Source organism: Nycticebus coucang, chromosome 1, assembly GCF_027406575.1.
Source record: "Nycticebus coucang isolate mNycCou1 chromosome 1, mNycCou1.pri, whole genome shotgun sequence".
NCBI lineage: Eukaryota > Metazoa > Chordata > Mammalia > Primates > Lorisidae > Nycticebus > Nycticebus coucang.
The window spans coordinates 84034102-84055793 of NC_069780.1; the positions used below are offsets into that span (position 1 = coordinate 84034102).

Genomic DNA, 21692 nt, shown 5'->3' on the forward strand with positions numbered 1-21692 from the left:
AGAGTGTTAAAAAAAAAAAAAAAGAAAGAAAGAATCGAAATAGGACTAAATGTGCAAGAGCCATATAGTGATAATTACATCAAGATATGAGAAATAAATTGTTAATGAAATTGGGGTAAGATTAACTTTTAATGTCTTAGCCATCAGGCAAAGTGAAAAACATAAGATACTTAAGCCTTATTTTTCAGTAATAGGAGGCACATCAGCATGGAGAGAACAATTTGATAACGTAAACTGTGAGGATTAGATGTTGTGTAAAGCAAATAGTAAATACCTATACTATAATGATAGTATTATATGTGTAAACAAATGAAGCATTAAATAAATAAATAAATTACTCACCCTGTGCATTTTCACATAAGGATCACTGATGAAAAGAAAGGGCCATGGGTTTAATAACAAGTTTATAAAATATACACAGACAACTACATCTGGTTGTTTCTTATACCAACCCTTGATAACAAGGATATAGCATTGTATCATATATTATGAAAGTGTATTTTAAATATATGAATTTAAAGATAGTTTTCTAATGATTTACCTTTGTAAAAAACAGCACTTAAAGAGGGTGGTAAAATAATTTTTAGAGTAGCAGTAACTTTGACAGATGATTTCAAGAAAATTTTTTACCAAATAATTTGAAATTAAGTACTATGAGTGTTTCAAATGATGTCAAGTAGATGTCATGTTTTTTAGCTGAGTTAGTACTGATAATTTATAGAAAGTAATGGAATACAATATGTGATTCCCTCTTAAGAAGAAGACTGTGCATGTCTTCCTGGGAAGGATGAAAGTTTTTGCAACACTGTTACCTGTTGAAAGCTTCACTATACCTGGTAGATAGGTCTTAGTATTAAACATACTTGAGTTAATTTTTGTAGTTATCAAAATAAGATATTAAATAATCAATGAAATCCCATTATCCATTTTAAGATATGTGTATATTTTGATCAAAGTTTAAGTAGCTTTGTTAAGCAGGTCTTCCTAGGCCTCCTAGACTTTTTTCCCTCAATGATTCCACATTAATTTGGTTAGAAAAAAATGTTATCTTTTTTGGTGTTACTACTGAGATGGCAGATATGTTCCCTGTGAGTTTGTAAAATTCCTAATTTATTTGTCTGTAACACCCCAAATCTATCTGCATGTGATTTTTAAGAATCAATTTATAGTATATGTTGAAGTTCTTATAAACATTAAGTTTAGAGTGACCATAAGATACAGGTGCATGAAATCTTACTTCACTGCCTGTAGTTTAATAAATGCAGATAATTTTGGGGGGGCTTACCCTTCTCCAATTACTGTACAGACTCTGGATATAAGAACAAGGTCATATGAAAAAGAGTTAATTCCTCAAGCTTTTCTGACATCACTGCTCAATGCTTATGCTTTCTTCTATAGTTTATTCTTATAGAAAACAGTGTATTTATGTCTCATAGAAATGTAATAGGTCTTACTATTTAATGAAAGGTGGTCTATCATCTCTTCCTGTTATTTGGATTTGGAATGGACATTTATGATCTAATTCATCGTGATATCAAAAGGCTTTGAATGGATAGTATTATATGAATTTTAATTACTGAAAATTAGGAAGCTGAAACCCAATATCATTTACACCTTGGAACTTTGGTGCATATTCTAAGATCATTAGATAAAATTAAAATCCAAAGATCTTAGCATGATGTCTCAATACTTAATTGATATACATGGACAACTCAATTTTTGCCAAAACTCTGTGTTTACTGGCAAATATAAAATTTACTAAAGTATTAAACGTCTTCCTAAGTTGCTATATTTTTAGAATCTATATGTTTTAGTCTAATTTAATTTTTTTATCAAGTTTTAAAGTTCAAATTATTTGAGATAGGCAAATAACTGAAATAAAACAATGAGCTAGTGGATCTGAAACTATTTTTCATTTGATCATCTGTAATGTTTACAAATTTTGCATCACCTCTCATCTGTTTTGCATAAGCCAGATCTCATCTGACAACCTCAGACCCTCCCTGCATAGTCTATTACCTGTGTGTGGAGTCAAGGATAGTTTTTCTTTTACCTTCTCAAGAATATATATTTGTGTGTGTTTAATAACTTTTCTTGTAGTGGGCTACTTAATAAAAGATGAATAGAAATTGCTTCTAATCTATTCTAAACTAAATTTTATTCTTTTGTGGGGAGGAATGCTGGTAATATTTAATAGTACTCAGGCTTTGTGACACTGCCACCTAATCAATTGGAGTAATTGGTGTTTGTGTAAAGCTAAAGCAATTGTCCATTAGGTTATGTTCTGGCATTCGAGCTCACAAGTGCTATGAAATGACTGTAGGGAGTAATTAGATAAAGACAAGGCCTTTTTATGCTTTTAATAGAGCTCTCATTTAGTGATGGAGCTGTAGTAACCCTGGTTGATGCTGGAAAAGCAAAAAAAAAAAAAAATTGTGCTGCAAGTTATTAAAATTCTTTATTCTGGGGCTTAAGTTCTTAAAAATATGCAATGAACATGCATATGCACACATATCCTCTTTTTCCAGGACTATAGAGTTAACATCTTCCTAAGACAAAAATGGAACGATCCCAGGCTGAAGCTTCCTAGTGATTTTAGGGGTTCAGATGCCTTGACAGTGGATCCTACGATGTATAAATGTTTGTGGAAACCTGACTTATTTTTTGCAAATGAAAAAAGTGCCAATTTTCATGATGTAACCCAGGAAAATATCCTACTCTTTATTTTTCGGGATGGAGATGTTCTTGTCAGCATGAGGTACTCTTTTATATTTAATATTGGTGTATTCATGTTTTCCTTTTAAAGTCAGCAGATCACAGAAATGTTTTCCAAATGATTTCTAAGACCCCTGTTTCTACTTTCAGGTTATCGATTACTCTTTCATGCCCTTTGGACTTGACTTTGTTTCCCATGGATACACAACGTTGCAAGATGCAACTCGAGAGCTGTATGTAAATGAGAATATAAATTATTATGGAAATAAAGTGCTTAAAATTTCTAGGCAATACATTTTACTGATAGCTTAGGTAACAGTGGTAAAAATTATGCTTTTGAATACACATAGTCATTAGAATAACTATAAGGAAAATTAGAATTTTAAGTTAAATTATTAAGTTAAAATTTCCTTAAATTATAGTTATTCTTTTACTGTATTAATTTTTCTTGAGATAGAAAACTGCTTTGTAAATGAACAGCAATTTCTGTTCCCTCTGTGTGGGTATATATTTCTATTCTAATTGCCACCATCTTTGATTTAGTAATACATAGTATAGGCAAGGTAAAAGACAAAATGATTTCCTAATTTAAATAAATTTTCTAACATTAAAATCACATTTTCGTAAAAGAGAATTTAGAGAACTTTGAAAAATATTCTGTAAATCCAACCAAATGTAAATTTTCTATTAATGTAATGACATTAAACATTTATAAAATTGAATACTCTGTGTTTTTATGATCATATTTTTTTAGTTTATAAAAGATACACTAGAAGTATTAACTAATATTATTTATCTATAAAATAGATTAATTACTATGCTATGATACTTACGTTTTGAAGATAAAAGTAGGACATCAATCTTTAAAAATTCACACTAAAGTGTTGTAAGTAATGTTTAGAGCCAGAATGCCTATATCAGACAACCTATTTCTTGAGAGTCATGAGAAATATCCCTGTAAAATATCTTATGTATGCCTGCTAGATTATATGCTTAGTGTGACTCCATGGTAATTTAGTGTTTTTTAAAAAAATTAAAATGCACTGAAGTGGATCCTAATCTCAGCAATATTAATTGCTTTCTAACTGTACAATGATATTCCTCAATGTAAGTGTATGTATGTTTATGTTTTGCATTTGTTTTATATATATGTGTGTGTGTACCCGTGTGTCAGTATGTACTGGTATTCCAACTGTGTATTACATTTTAATTCCATTACTGGGTGTACTAAAGTATTGCTTTAGAAAATGCGTCGTACACCTTAGAATTCAATGGTAGGCTACTATACATCGTGTAACCTCTTGAAATGTAGCTGCCTTACCTAAGCAGCTGTACCTTAGGATGTTGAAATGATGGAGACTGAAGTCCATTCCAGGGATTATTTTGTAGCCCTTCTATGGTGATGCTACTTCTTCTTTAGGAAAGTTTGTAGTGATTTCTTTTAAAAAAAAAATATGGTATTTTAATGCCTACATTTATTTTTAAAAGTAACAGGTAACTATTTCATGGCTGTAAATGTTTACATTCAGAAAGTTTTGGACACTTCACATGTTCATTACATTTTCGTTGTTGACAGTAAAGAATTCTGACATAGAGAAGTGAGTTCACCATATGTGATAGTTGCAATATGCTGATTACTTTCACTTGTTCTTGAAGATGATTATCTGTACCTCTTGTACTAATATTTTAATTAGTGGCCATAGATTTCATCTTTTTATATTTTTAACTACAGTTTTATATATGGAGGTCCAAATTTTATTAACTCTGCTGTGTTTGATACGTAGATTATTAACATATTAAAGACCATCAAAAATCAACTATATTTTGAACTAATGTTTTTGTTTATTTTTGTTTGTAGTTGGTTATACAACTGATGATTTACGATTCATCTGGCAGTCAGGGGATCCTGTTCAGTTAGAAAAAATTGCCTTGCCTCAATTCGATATTAAAAAGGAGGATATTGAGTACGGCAATTGTACAAAATACTATAAAGGCACTGGTAAGTAACAGTCTTTAAGTTAAATAAAACTAAGCCCGATTTCAAAGATTCGTTTTAATTTACATATGCTAAGGGAAGAGTAGAAGCAAACTAGTTAGAAAAAGAAAGTTAGTATAAGTAGTTTATCTTTACATTCATATGTTTAAATCTTACATAGAATGCCATTGACTAATACTTTTTAGTAACTAAATAGATATGCTTTTCTTTATGTAATTCTGGTAGTTAGAAGTTTTCAATTTTTCATTTTAGAATCCAAACTATCCCAGGCAGTGGTTTTTCTTAGATGTTGCCAAAAATTTCTACTTCTGGCAAGATTCAATTTAGGGCTGAACTCTTTATATATGAAACAATTTAATCCACATATAGTCACCCATTGTCTTTTGAGTAGTTTTTAGATGGTAGTTGGCTCATATTCTTAATTTTATAAAGCATTGATCTTTATGTCATGCAGGAAGCAACAGCGGTGTGAAATTTTTGGACATCAGTAAATAGTCCCTGTAGAGTCTTGGAACAGCCAGTTACGAAAAGCACAACAAATGAACTTACTTCATTAAATTACATTGAGCTTTTGCAGAAAATACAGTACTCACTGTTCAATACTGTCATAATATTATTAGTGTTCAGTCTTTCAATCTCTCCTGGTAGATATTGGTGATTAAATGTTTTAGATATTGAATAGAGTGTTATTCCACTTGGTGAAATAAATAAGGAGATCATTTAATTTTGATCATTATATTAGTAGTAATAATAAGTTCAATTTCTAAATTATCACATAGTTCTAATTCTATCTCAAGTAAATCATGACAAAAGATATCTAAGAATAGATATAATTAAAGTTTAACTTTATTGCAACATTTATGTTGAGTTGCAATAATAAATATGTATATAGTACAATTGTGTAGAATTTAGAGAGATCAGATTGAGCTAGAATGCTGTCATTATTACACCCAGGGCAAAATATAATTCATAAAATTTCAGTTGTTAGTAAAATAAGAGGCAGAGTGATTGCACATTTACAGTGTTGTAATACAGAAAGACTAGGCAACTTGGGTATAAAATCAGTTTAAGCATCTTTTGTTGACGTTCAAATACATTCACCAATTATCTAACATTTGTATATAAGTAGTCCTTTCTGTTAGAGCTTATATACAATAGGACAAGAGAGATTATAATTAACTATATTGCTAAACAATTCTAAAGGGTTTTTTTGTAAGTAAAAACAAAATTAAAAATATTAATTTTTAATTTAAAAATTTTGGCTATCGAAGTAGTCACTGAAGAAGTATAATATGCATAGATTGTTAGATATGGAAATGATTTTATTGATAATTCTGAGCCAGTTCCTTTACTTAACACATAAAATAACTGAAATGCAGGGTGACTAAATGACTTACTGACTGTCGCCGGGCAAATTAGTGTCAGCAATGGGACTAGGGATGGTAAGTTTTCTCCCATCTGTATGCCTTCAAATTAAGAAAATTGCATGTTTAAGGATTTATATAATTTACCTATTAATGAAAAGAATAATCTTGAAAACCACAAAAATCCTTTTGGGACTGTTGTGTAAGAAGACATTTAATAAATACCTTTTTAAATTCTTACTATACTAGGCATTAAGTGCTTTGTAGAAATTATATGGTTTAATCCTCACAACAATCCTGTGAGGTAAGTACTTTTATTATCTCCATTTTATGCATTAGGCTAATGAAGTGAAGATATTTGCCTACAGTCAGACCATTCCTAAGTGATGTGCTGGGATAGTGAGTCTGATATTGTTATATTATCTGTGGACTCCTATTATCTTCAAAAATACAGTGGAGCCTCCATAGCTGACCACCTCCCTTCACTGACCACCTCCTTCAGTTGATCGATTTTCAGAGACCAGACATGCAGCATATGTATATACCAGTAGGGTGGCCCTTATGTTGACCACCTCCGTATGTTGGCCAGTTTGTTAGACCCTTTTGGGAAGTCATCTTACAGAGCTCTACTGTAGTTACCTGCATCCAGATTATAAGGTTAATCTGGCAAAGTGCATAGTGTCTAAATTGTTTTGAGAAATATGAAGGAGATCCCATTGAAGATATTAACTTCATCTAGAGAAGAAAATAAAATTAACAATTTTATTTGTAATTTTATATAATAACATAAAATGATGTAATAGCATTGAAAATCTTGTGTGGGGGGGTGTTCATTATTTTACTTGTAGCCCTACTTTTAAAAGTTCTCCATTTGGGGACTCAGTAGTAAATAAAAAAAAAAATAGGCCCTTCTCCTTCATAGAGCAGAGCATATTGCAGTGTGGTAGACACTTAAACAAAGGAAATGCAATTCATTTTAGTTCTTAGAAGGAAATAATGTGTACATGGCAGAGAGAATTTCGGGGATTACTCAGGAGTGATAAGATTTTTTGTGGTATTTTTTAGTCATAAATAAGTCATCGAAATCTCATTAGCTACAGAAAATGACAACAAAACTTTTGGCTAACAATGTTGTTTGGCTAACTTACATTGTTTCAGGTAGTTCATCAACATTCACATGAATCACGATATGAATATAAGTAAAAAGTATTTTAATGTTTGAATAATATTTAGAAATCTATGTAGAAAAATAGGACATTCAAAATATCTGGAATGTTTAACAATGTAGAATGGTGGAAAGAATATATATACACACACACATACCTCCTATGTATATGTAAAATGATAGCCAATATTTCCTTTAATTCATATAGAAATAATGACAGCCTTTATTAAAATTATGCTTTTTCATTATTGTAGAATTTGCAAAGGTGAACAAATATATAGAAAAATAAGTGTATAAAAAATACATAAATTGGACGCCTGAGAGAATAATGAAATAAAAGTTCACAGGAAATAGAAAGTAAATTGAATTTGCCCAATGAACATTCATATCAATTAGCTGCCCACCTGCCTCTCATAAATGTAACAGGACTAAGAAAAGATCAAAAAAGATCAAGAAATGTTTCTCATAAAGGTTTATGGAGCAAATCACTGTAATATCCAAGCATGTACTTTACTGCTGAATGCATCCAAGTCTTATGAAGCTCCCCCAGTAGGTGCCTGCATCAAAGGGACGTGGTGGGAACTTGCTTCAAAACACAGGACTTGTTATTTCGGTGTCTTTTAAACATGGCGGGATGAAATACAACATTGCCTTTTAACGTATTCTACTTTATAGTACATTATTATAAATTTGTGAAACCTGAGAAAACAAAAATATATAATTTGTTGAGAAATACATTTGTGAATACCATGTGAAGATAAAATTAACTTGAATAAGTGATGCTATTACTGCTATTACAGTGCGAGGGTCTTCAGAATCACATTTAGAAAATAGTGTGAACCTTCCTAATTATAGCAGTAATACTTAGGAAAGATTATATCTTCAAAATATTATTCACAATTGTTAGTTAGAAACATATGTTCTTGTTTGTTCTGGCAGGAAGTTAAGATGAATGGTGGGAAACAGAAAAGGGAGGGAAAGTTCTCATTGTTTTAGTTTTTGTATCTTTTTAAAACCTGTGAATGGTTTAATATGTTGCTTAATTTTGAGGAAATTAAAATTTAAAAAAAGAAGCAGTTGGCATTTTTTTTATTTTTGATACAATCTAGAAGCTTTTGACATAATTAGAACTACTTCAGTTCAAATCAACTAATCATTTTTGTTACATATTAGCTCTACTATTTGTCTAACCCCTCCAAAGTAGCAATGATTATAATTCACATTGGAAAAGGATGGATTTCTAATCTAAGTCATTTGCTAAGAGCGTGTGAGTAATCATTCTTTTATTCAACACTTGTTAAGACCCTATTGTGTGCAAGTACTGTGTTAGATAATATTAATGAATAAATATGATGATTATCTTAAAGTCTGAAGTATGTGTACAGTATTTCCGCTTCAGAAGACTAGATAAATATTATTTTAACTATAAAATAGTCAATAATAAAATTATTCTGCCCCCATAATTGCTTCATTTATTCATTGTTGATTTATCTGTTTCACCATTTTAAAACAAGTAAAGTTTGGATAAATTTTCATATAACCTTACTTTTGTTAAATGATAAATGACATTCTTCTCTAAATTATACATTTTAGGCATAAACTATTATATTTAAATTGCTAACTGAAAGGACCAAAACTTGTAACATATAATCTGGAACGTCTGGAAATCTATCATTCTATCAAGTGCAGTGCCATAAGAATATTTGTGCCACTTATTTTCTTTGTTAAAGTAGCAAAGGCTATTAGGAGGCTTCCCAGAATTTCTAATTAATTTGGAGGACTAGCTGATGTCATGAGCACTCTAGAGTCAGGGGTTAAAGCAATTTCTGCATTTGTGTTAGCGTGTGAAAATGAATCTGCGGGCTTGGAGTGGAGGGGCGGAGAACACTGAGAGGAGCATTAGATATTTACACTTTACAATCTTTTATATCCATGGACTGAAAGCACTTATTTCTTCTTCTTGCTGATGTTTACTTCCAATACTCTCTTAATTCTGTAATGTTTACCTATTCCTAAGCATCACAGAAGATTGCCATCCTTTCTAGATACGAAGTGATTCATGCAGCTAAAAAATTACAGTGACAACACGTAGTCCAGGAGTGTTTCCCTTTAGACGTGTTCTGCTTTGATTTTCTGCTCCCAGTAGGGCTCCTTTAAATCATCTACTTTGCAAGCGCTCATGGGCAAGGGAAAGTTTAACTCCTTTGCAAATTTTCTGAACAAAGATGGAAAAGCCTAGACACTGACAGAGGAGCAGCTTAAGGGATCTATTTCTCAATGACATAATGAAGTTGTGAAAGGTCAGGCGAAACTGGTTCCATAATGTCACCTTTTAGATCACATACATTATATACACTATTTAAAGAAAAAAACCTTTTTTTTTTTTTTTTTTGAGGCGTTTACTTTGTGAAGTTGCCTTGAATAGAGGTGACCGACTTCCCATGCAGAGGCACGCTGTGGATCATTGCAAATTGTGTGTGGGTAGGAGGCTGACAGCTTTCCTGTGTCTGTTTCTGAAAGGCTACTACACGTGTGTGGAAGTCATCTTCACCCTGAGGAGGCAGGTTGGCTTCTACATGATGGGCGTCTACGCCCCCACCCTGCTCATTGTGGTCCTCTCTTGGCTGTCCTTCTGGATCAACCCGGACGCCAGCGCAGCCAGAGTGCCCCTGGGTAAGGTGCTCCGTGTTCTCAGTCACGTCAGGAATATGTTGTCCTCTCTATCTAACTTAACTGTGCGATCGACTACTTTGAAAAATCACGTTTTGGAATTGATGGCAATCTATTTTATTTTGTTTTCTAGGCTTTCTTCAAAACTTGAACTAACAAGGGGAAGGTTGATTGGTGGGAGGCGGGAGGGCATTTGGTGGGATCTCACCTAATGTACACAATGCAAGGGTATATTTCAAAATAACTAATACTAAGTTTTAAATGTCCTACTACAGAAAACAAGTAAGTGACCTGCTGGATATATTAATCAGTTTGATTTAAGCATTCCACATTGCATATCAAATCATCACCTTGTACCCCATAAATGTATACAGTTATGATTTTATTTTACTTTATTTTATTTTTGAGACAGAGTGTCATTTTATCACCTTCAGTACAGTGCCGTGGCATCACAGCTCACAGCAACCTCCAACACCTGGGCTTAGGCGATTCTCTAACCTCAGCCTCCCGAGTAGCTGGGACTACAGGCGCCTGTCACAACACCAGGCTTTTCTTTTTTGGTTGTTGTTATAGTTTGGTCGAGGCTGGGTTCGAACCTTCCACCCTCGGTATATGGGGCCGGTGCCCTACCCACTGAGCCACAGGCACTGCCCTACAGTTATGATTTGAACTGAAAATAAAATAAAACCAAAGTAGAAACATACACATACAGAAAACAATCTTGAACTAGATTTTCGCAGTTTATACTCTCTATAATTATGCTAAGCTTTTGTGTTCATGTCTTCAGGACATTTTAAGCAGTTAACCTGTTCTATTTTCTGCCATAAAGTAATTATTAATAAGGGATTCTCACAGACAACTAAAGTTTAAAATATTCAGTAGTGTCAAAGTTGGAAAAAAATAACTTTTTGTGGAAATCTTTGTAAACAGTAGTGTATACTATCCCGTACTTTTGGTCAAGGAAGAGTAAAATAATTCATTTTTTAAAATATTATCCACTGTCATTTTCTTAGGCACCAAATCTTGTGTGCTGTGTCATAAGGTGGCTAGAGAGAGTTTGGGCTGGTTGTCTCCCTCGCATGTCCGGACTCTCCAGTTTGTTACTTGTAATCCTCTGGGACATATAAATGCCAAGAGCCAGTCCTTCTTTATAAATCCTCTCTGTAGATGTGCCTCCTGCCAGATTTAAGAAAGTAGACTCAAAGTTGACTTCAAAGTTTTTTTGGATGAAAAACTAGAAAGATGAAATTGGCAGTTAGGGATATGGGAAAAGCTGAAAGTAAAGTGGGTTTGAGAATGCAGCAAAGAGCTTTGTTTTAGACTTAAGTTTGAGGTGGCTGTGAGGTGGAGATGTCAGGCCGTTGGATGTGTCAGTTTGGAGTTTCATGGAGACTTAGGGCCAGAGTAAGAATCTAAGATTTATCAGAATATGGACAGCCTCTAGAGCAGGGAGACTGAGTGGAATCACGGGTGAGGGGGCGCAAGTAGAGAGGAAGTGGACTTCTGAGAAGACTGAGAAAAATGAGGAATGGCCACGATGGTGTTATCTCCCAGAAGCCAGGTGGAGAATGTGTTTCTAGGCGAAGGCAGTGATCAACCAACTGCTCATAGGTCAAGTAAGGTGAGGGCTAAAGATTCTTCAACTTAAACACTCTGAGGAAGTCACTGGTGCCCACGACGTGGACAGTTTCCACGCAGTGAGGAAAAGGGGAAAGCCTGGTTGGTGTGACTTCAAGAGAGAAGGGGAGAGATGAATTAGAAACACTCCATATAAATAACTGCTTGAAGATTATTAGCTATAAAAAGGAAAGGAATACTGGTGGCACCTGTGGCTCAAAGGAGTAGGGCGCCGGCCCCATATGCTAGAGGTGGTGGGTTCAAACTCAGCCCTGGCCAAAAACTGCAAAAATAAATCAATAAAAGAAAAGGAATGGGGAAATAGCTGGAGTTGGAATAGGAGTTGAGAAGGTTTTTCTTTTATCTATTTATTTATTTTTTAATTTTTCTTTTTCTTTTCTTTTTTTGTTAAATCATAGCTGTGTACATTAGTGCAATCGCCTTAAGACAAAATCATAGTATGTTTATTTTTGATGGGAGACAACTAACAGTGAAGGAACAACAGAGAGATGAAAAAAGTGAAGGAGCAGTGTTCTTGAGAAAGCGAGAGGGGATGGGGACAGGACAGTGGGAGACTAGCCTTTGCTAGGAACAAAATGTGTTTATCTCAGGGATCAGCAAAGTCCTATAAAAGGCCCAATAGTAAATATTTGAGGTTTGTGGGCCATGTACTTTCTGTCACATCATAAAACTCTGCTGTTGTAATGCGAAGCAACCATAAACAACATGTCACTAAATGTGTGTGGATGTGTTCCAACAAAACTTTATCTATAAAAGTATGTGGTGGGCCAGATTGGGTGATAGTTAGCTGATCCCTGGTCCACAGTATTAGGAGAGAAGCAGAATAAGTGTAAGGGCACAGAGAGAGGTGAGTGAGTAGAGTTTTAAACATCTAAGTGGTCTGCCTTCTCTTGTTTGGTGAATTACAGCAATTGATTTCTAGATATTAGATGAGTTTTGTGTATAGCATTCCCTTTTCCTTTTAACTATGGCTGTAGTGACGTTCCATTGTTCATTCCTGATATTGTTGAATTATAAATTCTTTTTTTTCCTAGATCACCACTCTTGCTAAAGTCTTTTTTATTTTATCGATATTTTCAAAGCACTAGCTTTTAGTGTTTATTTAATTAAATTTCTCTACTTGTTTATTTTCTTTTTCATTGATTTTAGCTCTTAAGTTTATTATTTCCTTTCTATTTACTTTGGTTTTAATTTGATCACTCTTTGAATGTTTAAAGTGGGACTCAGGCAATTGATTTTAGATCTTTCCGATACAAGCATTCGGAGTTATTACTTTCCCTATAAGCACAGCTTTTGCTTCCATGCACAAATATTGGTGTATTGTATTTTCATCTTTCAGTTAAAATATATTTTCTAATTTCCCTTGTGATTTCTTCTTTGGCCCATTGATTATTTAGAAATGTCTGTAGAGCTTTCCTAGCTACCTGAGTATGACTGCTTTCTAATTTAATTCCATTTTTGCTGGAGAATATGCTCTTTGATCTCAATTCTTTTATATTTGTTGAGACCTTTTTAAAAGTAGCTCAGCCCAGCATATGCCTCCTGGTGACCATATCATGAGTATTTACTATGTATATTTGTTGTTCTTGAGTGTTATGCTCTGTAAATATCATTGTAGTCCAGTTGGTTGATAGTGCAGTTGAAATCTTTCATCTCTTTTTGTGTAGTTATTATTATATCATTATTGGTGAGAGGTACTAAAATCTCCAACTACCATTATAGAATTTTGCTGCAGATATTTTGAAGATGTGTTATTGGACACAAACATTTATGATTTTACCTAAAAAAAGAAATTGTACTATTGACTCAGATTAAGTTTTCGGACATTGAGTTGATATAGGTGTTTTGATTAAGCATGTTTTCTTTTTCTAATTTTCTCCCTACATTTGGAAGGATGTGATAGCCCATATTTTCTATTTTTGAAAAGTTAGGAGAAAACATATCACATAAAGTGATTATTTATATTTACCCTCAAATTATTTTGCTTTATTAAAAATTTCATTCCCTAGTCTGCTTTTAAGTTTCTGCCAACCTTTTTTTAATTTAATTTTTCCATTATTAACAAGCATCAAAGTTCCCCTGTGAACTTTAGTTAAAGTATGGCGGTATCTCTGTAAGTAGTGATGGAAGTAACTTTTTGCAATACTCTTAAGTAAATTATCCTATAACACTTCTTTTTTTTTTCTGGCACATAGGCTATTTTAGTTATTGCAAAAAGGAATATACATTTTTGACAAATAAGTTTTAGTTATTTATATAAAAAGATCACTACCACGATTCCTTTTCCTTTTACCATCCTTTGACTATAAGAAGTTATGACATGACAATATGCTAAGATTAGTAGCTTCTGAATTAATTTTCTACTATCTCTACTCTCCATTTCCTTTGCTTTTCTTTTTTCACTCTCTTTTCCTTTATTCCTTTCTTTTGTTTTTCTAGGTTTTGATTTTTCTCTTTTCACCAGTATTTTGCTGTGTACATACTATTAAGGAATTATTCTGTAGATTCTTCTTCTGACATTAGCTGGGCAAGAATTCTCCAGACATTACATAGACAATCATAGAGGATACTCTATATATCCCGAATAATTGAGATGGTTGTATCACTATAAAATTCTAACTGCATGTTGATGAATGAAATAACCTTAACCTTGAATTATTTTCAATAACCTTGATTATTTCAAGATTTTTTAAATTCAGCCTTGATAAATAATCAATAACCTTGATTATTTCAAGATTTTTTAAAATTTAAAAATTTAAATTTTTAATACATAAAGATTGCTTATGTATTAAAAACTTAATTTATATGATTTGTTAACCTTAACTTTTCACAGACCTTTGAAAACTCTACATCTATTTGTAGGAGTTAATATCAATTTCATGACATTTTCCAGAATTGAAACCTAGGCTTTATTTATTTTCATACTATGTAGGAAACATTCTGACAAATGAGGTTTGTATAATTTAAACATGTTTTTGAAATATCATACCCAGAAGTCTTAGAATTTGTTAGAGAGGAGCATAGGTATAATTTATTGAGAATATAATATTAACATTATAAAAATCCATATGGATGATGAATTTGTATTTCTTTCTATAGGTTTATAATTTATTAAAATTTGGACAGAATTTTACTATGCACAATTTAACAGTGAATTAATTCCATTTGAAGGCTATATTGTGATAATGATAAAATATTTGTCCAAAGTAATGTTATTTGCTCAGATTTCTAATTTCAGGGTAAAAACAGCAAAAGGGTATTCCCTGTTAAAATATAATTTCCGGAAGACAAGGCGCACAGCACGTGTTCACAGTCTTCTCCTCCTAAACTTGATCCATTTCCAGTCTTCTTTCTTTGGAAGGATTAAAAACCTTGATAGAGGGCGGCGCCTGTGGCTCAGTCGGTAAGGCGCCGGCCCCATATACCGAGGGTGGCGGGTTCAAACCCGGCCCCGGCCAAACTGCAACCAAAAAATAGCTGGGCGTTGTGGCGGGCGCCTGTAGTCCCAGCTACTCGGGAGGCTGAGGCAAGAGAATCCTTAAGCCCAGGAGTTGGAGGTTGCTGTGAGCTGTGTGAGGCCATGGCACTTTACCGAGGGCCATAAAGTGAGACAAAAAAAAAAAAAAAAAAACCTCGATAGAAGTGACTACCGTTGTTTCTAACGTAATGCCTGGAATTTTAAATACCTCCCTTTCTCACTAAAAGATATGAGTGTTGTGATTCTGTTTTTAAAGATGGTCCACTCATCAGTTTTGCTGATGCTCCCTTTCTGACACCCAGTCCTTACAAAGTGCTCTCTCGTTTCAACATGACGTTCATCTGAATGATGTTGGCTCATTTTCCCTTTTCAGAAACTTCTTCCAAATTCCCAGGTGCACTGTGCTGTGCCAGGATCATCATCGTCAGCTCTTTGCTTTTTGGCCTTTGGCCTTTCAAAGTTTTCCTACCAATGTCGCCAGCTTTTCCTTGGACCCCTTTTCTCATCTATCATGAACATTTTTACAATCATCTTGGTCAAAACTTGGTCTCAGGGCGGCGCCTGTGGCTCAGTGAGTAGGGCGCCGGCCCCATATGCCGAGGGTGGCGGGTTCAAACCCGGCCCCGGCCAAACTGCAACAAAAAAATAGCCGGGCGTTGTGGCGGGCGCCTGTAGTCCCAGCTGCTCGGGAGGCTGAGGCAAGAGAATCGCGTAAGCCCAAGAGTTAGAGGTTGCTGTGAGCCGTGTGACGCCACGGCACTCTACCGAGGGCGGTACAGGGAGACTCTGTCTCTACAAAAAAAAAAAAAAAAAAAAACTTGGTCTCAATCTTTTCCTTCCATCTTGCATCATTAGCTAAGTCTTTCAAATGTTTTCTCTCAAATCATTTCACACTGGCCTATAATTTAGCCCTTCCTTTTCCTTACGCTTTGTTTCCTCAACTACTGTTTTTCCTTCTCAATCTCCTTTGTATATCCATACCAGAGTAATGTGATTTAAACATTTTTTTGATAATGTAATTTCTTTCCCCCAAATTCAGACTTCTTAATATTCTCTACCAAACGTGGTATAAAATCCATTGCAGGACTTTGAAGACCTTCTATAATCGGGTACTATCCTCAACTTCCCTGCAAAGTTTCTAATATGTCAGGATAAATATTCAGGTATACAACAACTAAGTTTACTAAAATTTTATACAATCTGGATCATTGGTTATTGTGAATAGTGTGGAAAGATAGTAGTATCAATATAATCTACCTCAAGGAATTAAGTAAAGCTTAATTCAATTGATGGATTGATTAATCGGATTTGACAAACAATAGAAAAATTGACTTGGAATGATGGTTTGTCTAATAATTGCCCATGGATGTGAATAACTATAGTTTAGGACAACAACTGTAAGATCTTTTATGTTACTTTTCATTTCCAGGTTAGAAAACTTTGAGATCTATACTAACTCTAAAAATACAGTTCTATGAATTAGTTCTTAGTTTTCCTCAGGACTGAGGTTAATTACGATATAGAAAACAAGGTGCTTATTGAGTCATACACATCTAATATTGTTTTCATCTGCAGAAGTCGCATTTTGTTGAAAGTCTTTCTAATAGAAAGTGTTGTGGGTTCTTGAACCCCCCAAAAAGTGACACCTTTCAGAAACTTCTGAAATGGTGCACTTGATAGATTTTTCACAGTTTTAACTGATTATTAATGCCTATATAGTGCTTATCCTTTCATGGAAAGAGAAAAGAGAGTCAAGTCCACCTTTCATTAATAAGATGATATATTTATTAATTCTCAGAGATGTTCACTTCTAAGATGAAAAACGTACATTCACCCCAGTTAGTGAGATGGACTCACAGAGGCAAATCAAACCTATTTCCTACTTGACTTAAAGGGATTCTCCCTGGACATGAGATGAAGGTTTTTCTGACTCTGGGTGTTCCTGGTAGCCTGTGGCAGGCTATGTTTTGTCATCCCTTTTCTTGAAGAGATGATGGAAGGGAGAAAAGAGAGAAAGGAAAATGGGAGGGAGGATAGCAAGTGGGAAGAGAGAGAGACAAATTATTCAAATTCTTTCTTGGAGATTTACAGTTACTTTACTCAAATTGAAAGATAATGCATTAGATTCTAGTATGTGGGTGACATTACATAGAGTAGAACTTTACCCCTGTCCTTGAAAAGCTGAAGTCAGGAAATAATCAGGACTGTTCTCCACTTTGCCTGCTCTATTAGATTTTTTTTTAATTGTGAAACTTATTAGAAAGTTGCTTTCTATGTTCTATGCTTGTTCTGATTTTCGTTATTCTTGGAGCTTTAATTTAGCTCTGTAAGCTGAAATCTATCTAAAACAAAGTTGAAAAATAAAATACATAATCATCTATAATTAGTGCTTTGTGTCTTCCTCCAAGATATGGTAGAAGAGTTTTAGGTGCCTTTGCTTTATAACAAATCCAAATTGTGTTTTCACATTTTGGTCTAATTTCTTCTTCTTTTTTTCAATGACTAAGCATTCATCAACATTCCCAATCTTAATCAATAATCCTTGGATAAAAATTATGTACTGATTCTTTCTTCTAAATGATAAATTGTCCATTGTCCATTGGAAGGTCCCTGGAGAGGGATTTAGCTAAAGAGTGATGATTGCAGAACATTTTATATAAGAGACTTTAATTCCTGTGTGTGTTTCTGTAGGCATCTTCTCAGTTCTCAGCTTGGCCTCTGAGTGCACCACCCTTGCTGCAGAGCTCCCCAAGGTGTCCTACGTGAAAGCTCTTGACGTGTGGCTCATCGCCTGCCTTCTCTTTGGGTTTGCTTCACTGGTGGAGTACGCTGTTGTCCAGGTGATGCTGAACAACCCCAAACGGGTGGAAGCAGAAAAAGCCAGAATTGCTAAGGCTGAGCAAGCTGATGGAAAAGGCGGAAATGTAGCCAAAAAGAATCCTGTGAATGGTACAGGGACCCCTGTTCATATTAGCACTTTGCAGGTAAGAATGAAACTATCCAACAAAATTATTTCCGGCATCTTCTCCACAGCCTCAGGAGAGGGACACTTTTCTGTGTGTGCAAAGGTTTGATGGAATTGGTATTCACCTATATTTTTATTGCATGTGAAAAGGAACTGAGCACCACGTACTTTTTGAAAAATGTGTTTTCTAGAAAACATTCAAAACACTTAGATGAAATATCTACAGGGGAAAATAATTAAAAGCTGGTTACATTTCTTGAGTTCTTGGCACTAAGTTTAAAGATACAGCTCTGCTTTGATGGTCACCACTGAATGTGCAGATCCTGCCAACCATTAACCTACCTCCCTGTGGTTTCCAGGGAACTGAGGGTATCACTGACCTTCTGCTGACACTGAAGACTTGAGGAACCCCAGGCCCTTGATTACAACTCCCAACATTCCCCATTAACTTAGAGTGCTTCCTATAGGTCATGTCTGGAAGTCCAAGTGTTTACTGCATGTTTGGTTCAGAGGGAAACTATACTCATAGGTAGAAATCTGTCCAGCCCTCTGGTGAGTGGCTGTGAAAGAACTGGATAAGATTTCACCCTTTAAGCTAGCCTTGCCAGTTGATCCTGGGTCTAAGAGTAAGGAGGAGTGATAAATCCTGGAGCACCGGGCTGCTTCATGGATTAAAGTTAGATGTCTATTTACCCTGGAGTGCCTCTGATTGTTGCCTCTGTTTGAGAACAGCTAACTATAAGACCTTTCCCATAGTAAATTCCACAAGAGACAGATAGGTCCATGCCATCCAACAACCCTGAAAGTCTTGCCTGCTTTGTTTCTGGCCAGGCCCCATCCCACACTGTGCTATCAGTTTGCTAATTGCTACTACTCCCCCTGCCTGGAGTCCTGGACAAGTACGTCACATATGTGTTTTCTAGATACAAAAACAATTGAACCATTTTTACATGGGGCTGCCTGTGGACTTTTTTTATATTTTTTTCCCCATTTAAGTTGTTTATACTCACATTTCTGGGCCTGAAGACAAGACACTCTGCTGCTACCCTCAGGGAGGCTTTTCAATCCTTATACTTCTTTATGCCCATAGCATCTCCTGGGCCATTTCAGACTTACTGTAATCCTGCACTGAGGAAACCCCCTTTCAGGGAAAGTATTCCCCTTTGTTCCCTTTTCCAACATCATACTTGCATTTCTATTATTACCAAATCTAAGAAGATAAACAGTACCTTCAAGAGGGAGGGGCTATCGAAGGGCATGCTTTAGCATTGGGGTTTCTAACCTGTGGCCTGCCACAGTCTGCATGTGGCCCAGGATGGCTGTGAATGCAGCCCAACACAACATTGTAAATTTACTAAAACATCTTGAGATTTGGGGGTTTGTGTGTGTGTGTGTGTGTGTGTATGGAATCAATCGTGCAGTTCTTGTGCGTGAATTTTATAGAAGACAGCATCCTATCACAGTGTCATGGGAAATAGACACTGTGTGCTCGCTCTCTGCACACATGTGGCTCCGGTTTCAGAGAGGGGCAGCTTCCAGTGTGTTGTCTTCCAAGTGCAGAGAGTCACATTGACACCATCGGATGTGACGTGTGCTCATGATGACATGGTGAGGCAGCAATTATCAGTAGTGTTTCACCCTGCCATTGCAATGGGAGGCCTTTAATGCTGTTTAGCAGTCATGTGAGCATCCTTATTTGATGATTAAGGGCACCTGCACACCTTGGCGGCGCCTCACACATCGCTGCCTCGCTTTACAATCGGCCCTCTGCCTTTCCTTGCATTGGTAGCTGAGATGTGGAAGGGCCCAGACCTTCCTTTCTATTTTCCCTTCAATTAATTTTCATAATAAAAGTAAATACGGTCCCTTATCTATTATTACTTTTTTAAGTCCCAGCACAACTTCTACAACATCTCATAAAAAAAGAACCCCCCAAAAGAAAAATTGTGGATGAAGAAGATTGTTCAGTAAAAAGTGAAGAGATGTCTATTTTTGTGTGGAGGCAAATAGTAAGGCACTGGGCTTAATTTGTAGGGAATTTGTACATGTTTTCAAAGACTATAACTTGAAAAGGCATTATATGCAAAAACATACTGTCCAATTCTATGTGTGTGAAGGATTGAGTCATAAGGACAAAATAGTGGAACTGAAAAAAATCAACTGTCTTCTCAACAAAATTTATTTTTTAAAGTTACATCTCAGATTTCATTATACAGGTTAGTTATGTGGTAGCATATTTAATAGAAAACAATCGTAACTATTTACCACTGCTGAGTTTATTAAGCAATGTATGGAAAGCATGGCAGAAATAATTTGCCCTGAAAAAAAAAAAAAGAAAGGCAAATATTTCTAAAATCAGTTTGTCTCACCAGATTAAAGCTAGGCAAATTGAGAAAACGGGAAATTCTACCAAAAGATGTTTGGAGATGAAGTTGCTAATTTTAAATTTTATGATTTGGCGATGGATGGCAGCACTGATGTTACAAATACCGCCCAGTTCCCATTTTTATCGGAGGTATTCATGATGAATATAACATCACTGAAGAAATGGTTTCTGTAGTGTCATTCAAAGACACAACTAATGGCAGAATAGGAAACAGTGAAAAAATAGTTAAATCAGTTTCCTTTGTCTGTTGTCAACATATCTGCTATAGTTACTGACGGTGCCCCAGTGATGGCAGGTAGAAGAGAAAAACTTGTAAAATTCATAGAAGATGATGCAATTACTGCCCCCAAACTCAACATTTGATGAAAAATCATTAGATAGTACATCAAGAAAATTTACACACAAAAACTTAAAATGAATAACACCATGCAAATCATCATCTAGACTGGGAATTTCATAAGGACCACGGGATCGGATCATCACCAATTCCAGGAATTCTTTAAAGGTATTGATGTTGACTGTGATGACATAATTTACTTTTTGGAAGTAAAATAGCTAAGTGGAGGCCAAATTTTGAAAAGGCTTTATGATTTGTGATACATTATCAAGTTGTTGAGAGTATCAAAAACAAAATTTGTGCCAGAACTTGAGCATGAAAACTGGCTTACAGATTTTGCATCTTTAGCAGATTTAATGGCTCATGTAAATAACTTACACAGGCATCCACAAGGTGAAACCAATGATGTCTCAAACCCTAGCAGTGTTCCAAATGAAACTGAAATCATGGCAAGCTCATGTTAAAGGGAGCAATGTTATGTGTTTTGACACATTGGCTAAACTCAGTCCTGTGAACAGCGAAGACTATGCAGCCTTGCTTTTTGATTGTATACAAAAATTTGAAACAGATTTCAAGATTTTCAGGAAAATAGTCGATATTCTTCTGCATTTGTGACCCCATTTTCAGTTGACATAAATATGTTACTTGCCATTTTCAAATGGAATACATAAAGCTGCAATCTGACATTAAATTTATGAAAAAATTAATCATGCCTCTTTATTGGACTTTATAGGTCCTCTCTTCCCAGAGACAAATACCCCTCATTTCACAGTCACACCTCATTCATGTCATCACTTTTGGCCACACCTACATTTCTGAGCAACTGTTTTCAAAAATGAAGCATATAAGAGCAAAATTAAAACCAATATTTTGTGTTGCCCATATTTATTTGTTTCTTTTACTTTTATGATTAAATAATCCAAAGACATTTTATTAATTGGATATGCATTTTTCTATATTAGTGATTGCAAATGCTCA

The 21692-nt window shown here is 34.8% G+C and overlaps 1 protein-coding gene across 2 annotated transcripts in view; it reads left to right on the forward strand.

Annotated features, from left to right (window-relative positions):
- GLRB (glycine receptor beta) overlaps positions 1 to 21692 on the forward strand; it is a 90039-nt gene that overhangs the window by 61069 nt on the left and 7278 nt on the right. For both annotated transcript variants that reach the window (XM_053583461.1, XM_053583467.1), the window contains exons 5-9: positions 2529 to 2758; positions 2866 to 2948; positions 4574 to 4714; positions 9761 to 9913; positions 17718 to 18010. In XM_053583461.1, coding sequence (XP_053439436.1) covers positions 2529 to 2758; positions 2866 to 2948; positions 4574 to 4714; positions 9761 to 9913; positions 17718 to 18010 — 900 coding nt within the window. The remainder of the gene's footprint in view (positions 1 to 2528; positions 2759 to 2865; positions 2949 to 4573; positions 4715 to 9760; positions 9914 to 17717; positions 18011 to 21692) is intronic.